Source organism: Centruroides sculpturatus, unplaced genomic scaffold (genome assembly GCF_000671375.1).
Source record: "Centruroides sculpturatus isolate CEXI.00-Female unplaced genomic scaffold, Cexi_2.0 scaffold31, whole genome shotgun sequence".
Taxonomy (NCBI): domain Eukaryota; kingdom Metazoa; phylum Arthropoda; class Arachnida; order Scorpiones; family Buthidae; genus Centruroides; species Centruroides sculpturatus.
The window spans coordinates 1,351,843-1,367,212 of record NW_019384496.1 but is presented as its reverse complement, the minus strand read 5'-3'; the positions used below and the strand labels follow the sequence as shown (position 1 = coordinate 1,367,212).

Below are 15,370 nucleotides of genomic sequence, written 5' to 3'. Positions count from 1 at the left end.
CTTTCGTTTTCTTTCAGTTTTAAGTATTTTTTATGTTTAATTACATTTATATCAAAAATTGCTAGGAACTAAAGCGATTAAGGTAGATCTAGCTGTCCTTTACATCCATAAACGTTATATGTCAGTGGAACAAATGGAGTGAGCTTTGAGCATTCCACAATTTTTCGAGACTGTCTATACGCGGGTTTCCTAAACAAGCCTATATGTATGTTTGTCAAGAAATTTTTGGATGAAATACAAACCGCACAACTTCAAAATCGCATAAAAATAATCCGCATAAAAAGAGACCTTACAGTAATTATAAAAGAACCATGACAAATCCTTGCTTTATGCTTTATGAATTTAAAAGATTTCTATCAGAATTATTATTTTATCATTGTAGTGATTTGTTTCTAATTAAAGTGATATATATTTCTACCAGTTTGTAAGTAAAATCATAACTGGTTAAAGATTTTATAACAATGTATTGTAAACAAAGTTAAGCTGAATTTTGTGGAAAATTGTTTAAACCAAGAATGTATCATTTATGTAATGTTATTGTTAATATCCATATGTATATTGCAATAGACTTTGTAAAACTATAAAAGAAAAGCAAGATGTAAATAAATGATTTCATACTTCTTTCTTTAGGAGTACAGAAAAATTCAAAAATGTCTTATTACTTTAAAGCTGCAACTTCAGAGATAGCAGAAGATTTGAACACATCTGCAAAATTCTGATAGTTTGAAAACCGTCAATGATTAAAAACACTGAAGTCTTTAAAGTTTAAGTGCTATGATGATGTAGTGTTCCAAAACTATTAACTAAAATTCAGTTAAAAAACTAATAGGTAAGCTCTTTGGTGGAATGAATTGAAGTTCTTAAATGTTTTGAAAAGCAATTTTAAAAAATTTTTATTTTGCTATCATTACACTTTAATAAAATTAAAGTAAAATTTTTATATTTATTGTTTCCAAAATTATTTCCACTTCTTGATATTACTTTTCTATTTTATTAATAATCCATTTTTCCATAAAAAATATTCTGTATTACGGACTATCAATTAACTTTTCATTAATGATATTCTTATCTGATTTGTAAAAAACAATTTATTTCAAAAATTAAAAATGTCATTTTCATTACAATAAAATTATTAACTAATTAAAATTTAATTATGACATTTTGATATAGATATATTGAAAATAGTTACTGAAATTTCGTACATAACTCAGATTCTTAGTGATCATTTAATGTTTTGTTTTCTACAATTTCATCTTTGATATTATAGCTGTCTTCAATCCTGTTAAACCACAGAATTTGTTTAACTAATGAGCAAATTAATGTAGATATTCATTGGAAAAATAGTATTTCAGATTACAATTAATGAATTTGCTATAATATAAACTACTATATATTTTCTTCTTACATTAATAATGCTATCATCATAGTTTCAGTGTTTGGTGATATGTTGATATTGTTATTACCTGGATTATAAGCAGATTTTTTTCAATGTTGTTTTTACAGATAAATAATAAACATGCAAAAATTTCATGATTCATCTCTAACAGATTCAAATAAATTATTGTGTACTATTAGAATAATTACAAATTTTCATTCACAGAAAGAATATCAACTTCTTTTCTAAATCTTAAGAATAAAAAACAATAAAGTACAAGAAATTATTTAAATATAAACATCACAAAACAACAATATATCTGAAATGAATTTTTATTTGTTTTGTAAAAAATCAAATTTAAACCATAATGTAATGTGAAATTACATGTAAAATCTCCCATACTTCAAAAGAAAAAATAAATGTGTTTTACATACACACAACTGCCATAAATTGTCTTTTATGAAAATGCACACGACTTCATTTTGTGAGTTCTGGGAATCCTACAGTTAATGAAATGAATTCTGCAGTTCAAAATGCTGATAGCTATCCAATAATGTTAAAATTCTGGACTAAATGACTTCCTGTTTGATATAGTTTTTCTGGTTTTATTGAGGACACCTACAGAAAAAAACCAAGAACAACTTTTATGTAAAAATCATATCATAGATTAAACACTGATATTATACACCAATATATATACTTACTAAATATATAAAACTGGTTACAATGGAATATTTTCTGAAACAAAAATCATGCAAAAATATAAAAAGTAACTGAACATCTATCCATTTTGCAAGGTAGGCGAGCTAAACAAGGCCCATCATTGTGTTTCCACAGTAATATATAATTCTAATTAGTAGTTTCATTATTGAACTACCTTCTATTAAGTATTTAATTATTTGCATTAATGTAGTAACCTTCCAATTTCCACACTAGTGACTATACTCTGTTTTAGGTATTTATATGAAAACAGAAAAAATGAAAATGCTTTTTTAAGGATGATGTCAATTTAATAATTTCTTAGATGGTTTTAAAATGTAATCATTCTTCCACTGACAAACTGATTGCATTCTATGGAACTTAACACAAATTTAGATTATATAAATCAGAATTTCCCAAAATGCTTAAGCAGCACTCAACTGGGCTTACTAAACTTAATTGTACCAAAAAGGAGATTTTAGACAAATGAAGAAGTTAAATAAATTATCTCACATACAGGCAAAATTAAAAAAGTGTGTTTTGAAATGTGTAATAAAAAGGTTAAAATAAGTGCTAGTATAAACATCTTACAAAAATAATCTAGAGTACAGGACAAATGGCATTATGGTGTTGGCAGATGCTGATCAAGACCTAGGGGCATAGTTTTTTGTTTTTAAATATTTATATAAATTTTTGCCAGCCACTGCAAAATTAAATTAAGCAAGTTGAAAAGTGACCACAATCTCATTCTTAGAAGACTCAACAAAACAAACATTGCATAATTAATGTGTAAAATGTGTATGTGTAAGTTCTGAACATAACATTTACTTTTCAAAATTAACATTAAAAATTATCTAACCCTAAATTTTAAAAAATTCAAATAATAATTTTAGAATTAAAAATTGATATACTGTATATTANAATTGAAAATAAATATAAAATAATTTTCTCAGACTAGTATTTTTTTGTGTCATATTTAATGTTACTAAAAATAAAATATTGAGATTGTTTCAGATAATTATTATATTGATTACTTTGAATATACATTCTATATTTAGTATAAAAATTTTAAAAATTTATCATCCTCAAATAGTAATGTTTGGAAGAATTTTTGAATACAGATTTTCTAGAAACACAAATGAAAATATACAAATGTTTTTACTATAAAAGATAACTGTAAATAATTCATTAATAATTTCTGCCTTTTTAAATTTATAGACAAGTTGTGATGCTCTTAACACAAGTTCGAGCTGGAGAAAACTACACAATAGTTCTCAGACTGACTCATTATTTATTTGGTAACAAAGTTGTTCAGAAAATTTTACCACCAAGAATCAAGCACAGTCCAAAAATTAATTCAGAACTAGCTGGATTACATGAACCTAAACCATTATTTTGATACTCAAAAATTGTGTGACATTACTGTATATAAATTTTAATTAATTTGAAAATAAAATTAACTTCTTGTATTCATTTTGTAATATAGTGTTTTTACATTAAAAAAAACAGATACAGTACAATATTATCAAAAATAGAGTTTACTATTGAAAACATACAAACATGTAATGAAACCAATTTTACCATAAGGTAAATAATATAATTTGGTTATTATTATTATTTTATCTTGTTTTTAATTGTATTATTCTTGCAACCTCCAGCATTTATTTACCACGTCATGTAACCAATTTTACTGTTTATAAAGAAAATTCAATAATAATAATTGTAAATAGTAGANAATATTATAGATGTGTTTTTTAATCTGAAATAAATGAATTACAAAGGAAAATGTTTAATCTTTAATGTTTACAGTTTTTGATTATTTTAGGAAACTGATAAAGGAATTATGAAAAACTTTTAATTTCATGACCAAAAAAGAAACTGATAAAACATCCCATAAATTTGGAATTACACAATAGATTCTAAAATTGTTTTTTTTCCTGACATTTGAACAATATATTATTTGTCCTTTGCCTACATACATACAGGACAATGAAGATTAACAGCTTTGGATTCCAATGAGTTTTAAAAATATTTATTTAGATAACGTACAAGAATGATAATGAATGTTTGTAGGTTTCCTACAAAAAATGTTTACATATTTATCATCAATAATATACAGGGTGGTTCAGTTTAATCAATCTATTTAAATAACTCAAAAAATACCCATTCTTTTACATTTCATTATTTGAAGAAAAAGTATGATTTCACTACATAATAATATAAAGAGCGACTTTGTCTTTAATTTGTAAAAAAATAATTTATTCATCCGACGGAAATTCATAATAGTTTCATAATAATTTTTTCAATGAATTTCAGATATCCACAGACACAGACGCGCATGGTATGATGGCCATGTAAAGTTCAAATGCTCATATCTTCTGCCGAGTGAGTCTTTCAAAACATTTTTTAGATAAAAGTTAGTTTGTTTTTAGGTAGAATCATAACATGCTATAAAAAGTGGGGATTCCATTTAAGAAAATAAAGTTGATCCCATTTTCACCAACTGTAATACCATCTATGATGGAACTGATAACCCAATCTTGTGGTCCCTTTGAAGTCTAATGTTTTTGGTTAAACATTTATTTTTGTAGGATGCATATTTTTCAAGTTAGTGTATTTTAATCAATCTGCTTGAATATCCTATTATGGTATTGATTTATGCTATAAAATTAAAAGAAATTTAGCTATAAATACAATTGTAAAGTTTATAATTTTTCAAACTTCATATTAATGCAGAATGTTCTAAAAATTATAAATATGCTCATCTATGTTAACATTGATAGATGCAAAACTTGAATTATTAATTTTCAGATCCAGAGGGGGAAAAAAAAAACAAAATTGTTAATTATGTTATATATAACAACATTAAATATATTAATAAATATGATATACTCTTTGTTAATAATGTATGTGCATAGACGTTTAATTTCAGAAACAAAAATTGTGTGTGTGTCTACTAACTGAATTTCATATTTTATTCATCCATTAAACAAAAAAAAAAAAAACTTAGAATTTGCTTAATGAATATGCTCTCTGCAGCTGTTATTTTACTTCAACTTACATTTATTATTATTATTACTATACAATTGAAAAATATTCAAAATAAAACTCACTTTTTTCTTTTGCTTTACTGTATCAGTTTTTAAGTATCAAAAATCCAGACTAATTGGGGCCAGACCATATCTGGATTTTCAAATATACAGTACATGTAAATTAGTATTTTTAATACTGTAAATTTCAAATATACTAATTCAAGTTTAGGTGTTCTAAGTTCAAGCTAATGTTTCACAAGGAATGTAAGAATACAGTCGACCCCCCCCCATAACACAGTAGATATGTTCCATTTTTTATGAAATTGATGTTTTTGGAGACCTTGCCAATCACAGCCCGACATATGTGAAGTTTATGGACTACTGCTGTTTGAAAGGTTTTCTTCCATAAAATTAATCGATTCCTAGACTAATTTGACTCAACATTTCCAAAACACGTATATTTTTTTTGGGAATAATCCGTATAAACTATGCTATAAACCAGGGCTGTCCAACTGGCGGCCCGTCAAATAATTTTTACGGCCCGCGAGTACATTTTACTATGAATAAATTTATGTTACTAAATTATTATTATTAATATTAAAATTATTTTACTATGTGAAAATTTAAATCAAATTTGAATTTAAAGTAGGTACTATTTAGTATAATTAACATCAACTGACTTTTCATTTATCAACCTTCTTGGCCCCCGAAATGTTTGGTAAAGAAAATATGGCCCGCGGGCTATGATAAGTTGGACAGCGCTGCTATAAACAAAAAATTGTAGAATTACTTACTGAGTGTGCACCGTTTGACATCGCCATTGCTTAAGCTTGTTTTCGTTGCAGAGCAGCGCATCAAACGGCGGGCGTGATTTCTGATAAGTTATTTTTCTGCAAAAACTTCGTTGAACTTTGGAGACATCATTAATATAAATAATTTTTATGGCCGTTGAATAAGAAATGTTTCTTTCACAAGAAATGTATAAAATTAGTGCTGTATTAGACTTACGGTACCTAATTTACATACTGTACAGACCATAGTAAACTCAATTTACCCGCCTAAACTCTTTGTAGCGTGGCACTGGACAGCGGAAAGTAGTTCGGCTGCCCGATGACGTTTTACCAAATTATAGGAGTTTTTTACCATGTTTGTACTGATACTGTCACAATTTTTTCGCCGTCATATAGGAATCCGAACTATAGGAACCCGTGTTATGGGGGGGGTCGACTGTACTTACAAAGATTCAAAATATATAGAATCACTATATTTAAACAAAAAAATATACTAATCATAATTGGGCTGCAATTTGAAAAAATTATAGACATATAAACCCACTGTCATTCTCTCCCCATCTCTCTGTCTTTTCTTAATCTCGAGAACAGAGTTAGTTAGATGAAAAACGAGACCAGATATGGAAACCTTAGAGGTAGAAGGCCTAGATTAACTTTACATGAACTTCCGATACAAACCAGAAGTCATGTTATTTCAATTAAAAAATTTTTCCCTGAAAGGTGTTAAATATATGACTAGCATGACTATTATTAAAGGAAAAGTATGGTGTACAGGGGCAAGCCACTACTAATTTGAGGTGGAGAGCATATATTTTAAATTAAAAATTGCAGTTCAGCATTGTAATGATGTCACAATAAATATTTTTGTTTGTTTTCAAAATTATAAATTCTGAATGAATATTTAGAACAACAACAATGCAAGGCCAAAAGAACATCAACAAGGAAGTTACCATTAAAAGGGTATTAATCATTTTTCAATGGCTGAATCTGGATTTTCTATGCTTCATTGTTTTTACAAATTTTCAATATGCATTTTATAAATGTTTGTTTAATCAATATATTACTTGAAAAACAAGTCTAAAATTTCTACTATTTGTTTCACAATATCTCTAGTACAGTTGCAACCAAGAAAGCAATCACACTACAGTTATAAATAATCATATTTACCATGACCAAATTTAATCAAACATTGTTTCTCTTTCAAATCATAAAATAATAATAAACATCCAGCAAGGAGTTGTATAACTTTCCTGGCTGTTGTGTGTTTTTATTTTTAAAAAACAACTTTTATATTATTAACTCCTCACATTATCAACATTTTCCATCAAAATTTAATAGCATCAATGCCTCTCATATACAAGCCACCATGTCAAATCTCATTTCTTAATCTTCACCATCCTGAGATATTAAACAGAACAGACACCAACACACACAATTTTTTTTTTTTTTGCCTTTTTTGAATTCAGGAGGTCTCAAAATGGAGATTTGCAAAATATTCAGAGAGTTAAATGTGACACAATTCCAATACTTTCCCTTGTTATGTATACATAACAGCCGGAATAGTAACAGCAAAACTTCTCTACCTTAAATTACCATTTCCTATATTTAGAAAAAAAATAATTTTTAAATAAATAAAATAAATTTATCATATGTTAATTTTTCATATGTTTTTATTAATTTTTATTGTAATACCATATTTAAAATTATCTTTTAAACTGATACATTATAAAAAAAATTATCAATTATTAATGGTTCTATCCTTGATCATTGAAGAGTCAGTCAACTAACAACCCAGTTGAGCTACATTGATAACTTAAATATTTCTAAGTGAGAATTACTTGATAGTATGTTTCTCAAACTCAATTACACAGAACTGAAATTCTATGAAAGTTGCAAAGGGGTTCCAAGAGATGATAATATATAATTACGGAAAAAATTTATTAATGGTTCCAAATTTCTAAGACATTCAACATTAATCATTCAGCAACTTGCACAGACAATTCATCATTGTTTCTTTCTATTTTTGATTTACTTTATCTGCTAATGAAAAATATTTTTTTAGGGTTAAGATACCAGAACCTTGTAGAGCTCAACTTTAATGGAGATGGAATGTGGTTAGATAGTGTTTGAACCTGCTGAAAGGTTCCTCAAGTAGATTCTACAGGTTTGTTAGGATGTGTTAAAACAGATTGAGAATCACTGCTTTAAAGGAATATTAATAGAACTGCATATTGGCCATATTTAAATAGTCTGAAATTCTTATCTTTTACTTCCTAAAAGAAATGGATATTAACAGAATGTACAGATTATAAACTGGCCTTTGCAAAATTTGATTCAAACTAGGATTTTTCTTAAAAATATACCATATTGGAACAAAAACACTTTGAAAGATACTACTGCAATTTTGTAAGTTATATCAATTTCTGTAAATTGAAAAAGTTTAAGTAGGCCTTATTTAGTTCACCTATTTTAAATCTTGTATAGTAGAATTTTATAATCTGTCTTCACTGTTTATGTAAAGCTATTCTTATTAGTAAAAGTTTTGATATTTTATTTTATTGTTATTCTAATAAAACAGTATTTTTATAGGAAATTAAATTTATATATTCATACTCATTAATACTAATTAACACCAAATCATTTCTTTAGATAACTAATAAATGATGATAGATATGATCATTAATAGTTGTTTTTGATTTTTATAACACAACTGATATAATTACTAATGAAGTAGCTATAAATCATATTATGAACAAATTTCAAATTATAGTTTTTATTAAATATTGCTAATTAATAAAAATATCATAATAATAAAAACAATAAATAGCTTTAAGTTATGACTAAAATATTTATTAAGATCTACAATTTGAAATTACTCATAATACAATTTTCATTAGTAATTACTTCATTAGTAATTTTCATAAAAACAAATAATGATTATAACAATTACGTAATTTTAATTATTTTAAAATTAAAATCTTATATGAATAGATTATAAATTATTATTAAAGATGTAACTCACTCACTCTAGTTATATATTCAAATCATTATTTTTTAGACTGCTTAAGGTTAAAATTAAAATCTCTTACTAAACAGACCAGTTAAAATTTTAAAATCAAACTTATTTCAGCAAATTCATTCTTTACACCTACAAGATGCATTTTGTTTAATAAACAATTTCTGTAACCACTTTTTGTAATTACTATTATATTGTCCTTATATATTTCATCCAAATTGGATATTATTCAGTAGTAAAATAAACACATGAGGATAAAATTAAATTTTTACATTTCTAAAAATATTATTTAAAAACTGGAATGTAATATTTAAAATCCACAGAATTCTTTGCAATTATAAATATGATAATTGATATTTGAAGCAATTCTATATAAAACATACATATCAATTTTATTATATTTCTACCAAATATAATTTTTCAATACTTTAGTCATTTGAAAAAAGATTGACATACAAAATTGTACAAATGTAATAATTTAAATCCATATATTTGATCATACGTTGTCAATACTCCAACTGATGCATTTTTCAAGCTAATTCCAGAATTTTGTAATTCTCTGACATTGATTGAGCAATGTTTACATCAAATACTGAATATTGGACTGGCATTGAAGATGAGCTATTCAGCAATATTTCACTACTAAACAATCAAAATTAAAAAAAAAAATTTCTAAGATTCTACTTAAAGATAAAAACATCAAGAACAAATGCATCTTTCAAAATATTTTAAAAATTTAATAATTGCTTTTTTTTCATATGTTCAGCACAAAATGACAATGAAAGTAAATTTTATTTTGAATTTCTTTTAAACAGTAAGTTCTATTTATTAAAATTATTGATTAACACCTTAAGTTCCCAGCAATTTTTGATATTAATGTAATTAAACATAAAAAATACTTAAAACTGCGTTAATTTTGAAGAAAAAGCTTCAAACTTTATTTTCCTTTGTCTAGCCTTTCTGCGAAATTTGACACCGATGAGTCATTGCTTACACAGCTGGATGACCTTGAACACAGCTGGAGTCGAATTTCCCGGGACATTCTCATAGAAGTCTCGGGAGGACAAGGGTTTAAAGTAGGGTGAGTTCTAGCTGCCCGTATATTTTTAAATATTTTTAAAAAATTCAAATTTTAATTGCGATTTCCGACCCCCAACTTAATTAAACGTGTATATAATAAAATCTATTAATTAAAAAAATTAAAAAACTATTGGAGGTGGTTTTTGACATCAGAAAGCAGCTTTAAATAACTTTACCGAAGGAAAATCCGTGCGCTACAACTTAGGAACCATGAAATAAATTTGATAAAAAACTCCCATTAAAAAACAATTAAGCCTTGATCGAGCATTATCAAAGGCTCATTAAAATCGCGATAAAAGTTTTTTGCTCGGGTAAAAATTTTTGAAAAAATTTGGAGACAAAAAACATTCCAAAAATTCAAAACAAAAAACAAATTTTTTTGGTGGGCCAAAAGGACCAAGTTTTATGTAAGGCTATGTAACATGCCCGAGTTAACTCGGGCGAAGAACTAAAGGATTAGTTAAGAAATTCAACTACCTTTTGGAATCAAAATTTGTATTTTCCAAACCATTTTCAAAAAATTACAGTGTATACAATTTGCCTTTTATAGTATTTAGTTTCAATCAAATCTACTTTAATGAATCAAGAGAAATGCTACTATTTCATTGATTTTCCAAATTGAGAAAATCAGATATAATGAGTAAACTGTCCCACTTACTTCCTTTTCAAAGGTACAGTACATCCCTAAAGACAGAAGACCATCTGATTCATTAGCCATTAATAATTATAATCTCATTCTCATCCTTGTATGAAAGAAATTTAAAATGTAAGCAACTTAATAAGGAAAAGGCTAAAAAATGAATGCACAAAGCAAGAAATAAGAAATTTGCAGGATGGTTTTTCAACACTGTTAGCTAGGTAAATTATGAATTTGAAAAAACAATGTATAATACTCCTAATAATCTAACATCCATTAAAAGCAAATTAAAAGCCAGATTCTTTATCAGGCTGTAACTCAGCAAATTAAATATAGAGATATGTATACTATGCCTGGCTAAAAGTAAGCTGAGTGCCACGGAGAGCTGTGGGCATGCACTCATCCCCAGTCAGTGAGCGATTGACTGGGGATGAGTTAGTTATATCTTCTAAAGGAGTTTTAGTTATATCTTCTAAATTAACTGATCTGGAAATGAAAATCACATGGACTCCAGGTACCATAATTAGTAGTACATCTGTGTAGTAAGAAGCTGCATGTTTGTATCCCACTACAAATTGATCTTTTCTTCCAGAATATTCTAAATTAATTCTAATTATTAAATTCACTACAATATGGTGACTTAACTGCATATCTTCTGTCCAAATTACATATCTGTATATTTATTTAGCCCAATAATGAATCTGGCTTTGTCATCTCATTATTATAGTAAAACCTCCTTAAGTTGGGTTTAAAGGATAAAAATATCCTGACTTTGAATTAAAGATTTTTGAATTAACAAATTTAATACCCAATTTTCTCAATTTTTCTGTGGTCATAAATTTCCTACTATCAAGCCATTTCTCAAGAATCTGTTCACAGAGTGATTAAAAAAGTGTATACAGTTTATGGCATTTTTGAGTGCATTGTCAAGACACCCCCTTTATCCCAATCAGAACACTGATAACATACTATATCAATAAAAGGATATTAGTGCAAGGTTGTAATGGCATGTTGTTGTGTTTGGTAAAAAGCCATACTGTTTATCTTAATCATCTATATTCACATGGAATATAAGTGAAAGTAAAGATTATGGACCTATCAAAGAGTGAAAGGTACATGGAAAAATAGGTTCAAGTTAAAAGTGCTGACCAAGATTGTACTGTACGGAAAACATTATACTCTGTGCCTAGGACCTGTAGACAGATTTGAGTTAATACAGTTCTACTTAGCATGGGTTTACTATAATATATAATTTCAGTTTTGCAGTTTTCTTTTCTATAAGATTAGATTACATCTGTTAAAATGTTTGAACAAAATTTTATTAACTCACTTAATCCTCTTTTCTTAAATTACCTTTCACACTCAATTTGAAGACAGATGCTAACAAACTAGTCAAATAAATGAATAAATATATATATTTCAATTACTTTTAATTTTAGTACTTTAACTTAATTATCATTAAAATAAAAACTGAATACAGTAGACCCGCCTATAAAACGGGTTCATATAATGCAAATTCATATATAGCGGTGAAAAAATTGTGACTGTATTTGTATAAACGTGCTAAAAGCAACTCGTAAAATACGGTAAAATGTCATCGCCGACTCATGTCATGACAGGATTGGTCAAATCTAGACCAGTAGAAGATATTGCACAAACCGTTAAGTTTAAACGAGCAGCAAACCTACTAAAAACCATTTATTATTTAACGGCCATAAAAATTATATTTATATTAATGATGTCGCCAAAGTTCAGCAAATTTTTCACAGAAAAATAATTTATCAGGAAGCACGCGAGTGCCATTCAATGCACTGCTCCACGACGAAAACAAGCTTAAGCAAAGGCGTCGTCGAACGATGCACACTCGGTAAGTAATTCTACAATTTTTTGTTTATAGCATAGTTTATACAGATTATTCCCAAAAAAATATACATGTTTTGGAAATATTCAGTCGAATTAGTCTAGGAATTGATTAATTTTATGGAAGAAAACCTTTCAAACAGCTGTAGTACGTAAACTGCATATGTGCCGGGCTGTGATTCGCATGTATTTAAAGACTCATAGAACATGAATTTCATAAAAAGCAGAATGTATCTACCGTGTTATGGGGGAGTCAATTGTATATATATATATATATATTCAGTTTTTATTTTAATGATAATTTGACTGTCATAATAAAAAAAAGTTCATACTGTGTTTGTCCAGTAATAAATCCACAAAAAGAGCAAATCTATAAATTTGTAATTTTGTTACAGATTACAGAATGTTATTAATAAATAAGAAATAAAATTCTTTTTATCTACTGCTGAAGGTATATACAGGGTTCCTACTCAAATTTTTGTTTTGAATTTCCTGACTTTCCCTGATTTTCGCTGACCAACTTTGTCCAAACTCCGTCCCTCACATTTTTTAGTGTGGAATATCGACATAATAAAACAGCATTCACTGTTAACATTGAGTACATTTAGCCCTCTTTTTGCACAGTTGATATGCTTCAAAGACTGCCACATTAAAAAAATACAGTACATACATCCTGTAGAAAAATGTTTGATAGAATCCACAACTTCAATGTAATGAAAAAATAAGCAATTTACAAACAAAACACAAGCTTTTTATTTTATCATCATTTATCATTATTATTTGTATGTAAATCTAGTAAATACAAGGTAACATAAAATCAACAAAAATTATTCTTTGATAAACAAATAGTACTGTACTGTGCTTAAAATGAACTCTTGACTTAGAAACACATAATTTTAAAATCAATCTTTCAACAAAAAGAGTAACTTTTTTTTAACCTTTTTACATTACCATCTGTTGCATATCTTAAAAACAGTTATTGCAAATATAATGTTTAAACATGCATTATTATATGGATAGGATAGATAGGGTGTGACCCATATCCTATTTCTGAGATCAAAGAATGTTTTGATGAGAAGAAATAAAACTCATATTTAATCACTGAGCCTTCTACTGCCCCCATGAAAGCCTCCAGTGCCCGCAAAGGGGCGTTATCACCCACTTTGAGAAAGGATGATCTAGACCAGTGTTTCTCAACCCAAAACTCATCGCAGACCGGAAAATATCTGCTTTTTTTAAGTGGACCAGTGACAATATTATTTTTAATTGAAAAAAATTCTCTGTTGTAAAAAGAACTGCAAACTACATTGAGCAATAAATATTTGTTATTTTATTTACCAGTACATTAGTATACAAATCAATGTGATCGCTGCTTTTCTTTTTTGCTAGTAAGATCATCAATTCTTGGAGTTAAGGCGGTAACTGCAAGGCGTGAGGCAGAACTAATACTATAATGATTTTGTTGTTTCAATTTTATCATTACCATTGCTGAAAACATTGATTCACATAAGTACGTTGTTGAAAAAGGTAGTAACATCCTAACTGCCTTTTTATGTAAAACTGGATATTCAGATTTAACTTTAATCCAAAACTGTGTTATGGGCATTGATTCAAACAATGTTTTAAATCCCAAGTCTGAACTTAATTTGATTAGTTTTTCGTATTCAAAGTCGTTCAATCTATTAGTTTGCTATCAATAAACGGATTAATAATCCACATATTTCCTATTTGAGAACAACGCATGGAAGGTTAAGTATATATTTTTAAAGTTTTCGCGGACTGGTCAGATTAGAGTTGCGGACCGGCGGTTGAGAAACACGGGTCTAGACTATTTCTCAAGTTTCTATAAAAAATTTCTGTTCATTCCTTTTTTTCTCTAATAATTAAATTATTTTACGTTTTTCTATTTTAGTTCCGGACAATTCCGGAACCTCACACTTGTATTCCTATGAAGTCATAGTATTACGAAAATTGGGATTCTTAAAACTTATAAAATAAAATAAATACAGAAATAAACAACAAACGAAATTACAATTATACGTTATTAAAATATAGAAGTTCAGCGCAGAGAATCGTAACTACAAATCTCTTTCTTTTGCAACATAACTATAAAAATTGTTTTGGTGTTGTTTCGCACAAAAAATAATCAAATTTATTTTAATTTTTTAGTAATGTAATTATTTTTTTTTAAATTTACAGCTTTTTAATTTTTAAATTTTAATTATAAGCAAGTTAACATTGGTTAAAGTATCGGATTACCTGTTGATTTTCAAAAATATAACTACAGAATATTTATTACACGTATGATCAATCTTGTCAGTTTTTAAGCCCTAAATTTGCCAAAATCAGTGATATTTGTTACCCAATGTCATTTCAGTTAACTAATTATCAAACTATGTATCAAAGTTGCAGAAAAAAACGGAAGAGAGAAGGAAAATATGCTTGCAGTACAGTACATTCAAGGAAAACAACAAGTCAGCGCCAGTATTTTACTGTAAACGTCGGGTAACTATTTATAATTTTTTATGTTTTAAACTGAAAAACGATTAAATTACAGATTTTTACTGATCTGTTTAGCTATTTTGAAGTGAACATTCTAATAAATTACGATTTCAACTTTTAAAAGTTTGCAAACAAATTTTTAATTAGTTATTTTTTATTCTAATAAACAATTTCATCTTTTTATAATCGCTGAATTACTAAAATTAAAAATTAAACACTATTACATAAAAGTAGTTTATCCTGTTATTAATTAACTCCCTTGCTACCCACTAATTTTTAATATTAATGTAATTAAACATAAAAAATATTTAAAACTGGGAAAAAAACGAAAGAAATGCGTTAATTTTGAAGAAAAAGCTTCAAACTTTATTTTCCATT

General features: G+C 27.3%; 1 protein-coding gene across 1 annotated transcript in view; it reads right to left on the bottom strand.

The window, feature by feature from the left end:
• Positions 1-1,691: 1,691 nt before the first annotated feature.
• The window catches only part of LOC111621925 (serine/threonine-protein kinase VRK1-like), a 104,095-nt gene continuing 90,416 nt past the window's right edge, over positions 1,692-15,370 (bottom strand). Inside the window, exon 13 of the mRNA XM_023364176.1 lies at positions 1,692-1,993. Coding sequence (XP_023219944.1) covers positions 1,932-1,993 — 62 coding nt within the window. The 3' untranslated portion in view covers positions 1,692-1,931. The remainder of the gene's footprint in view (positions 1,994-15,370) is intronic.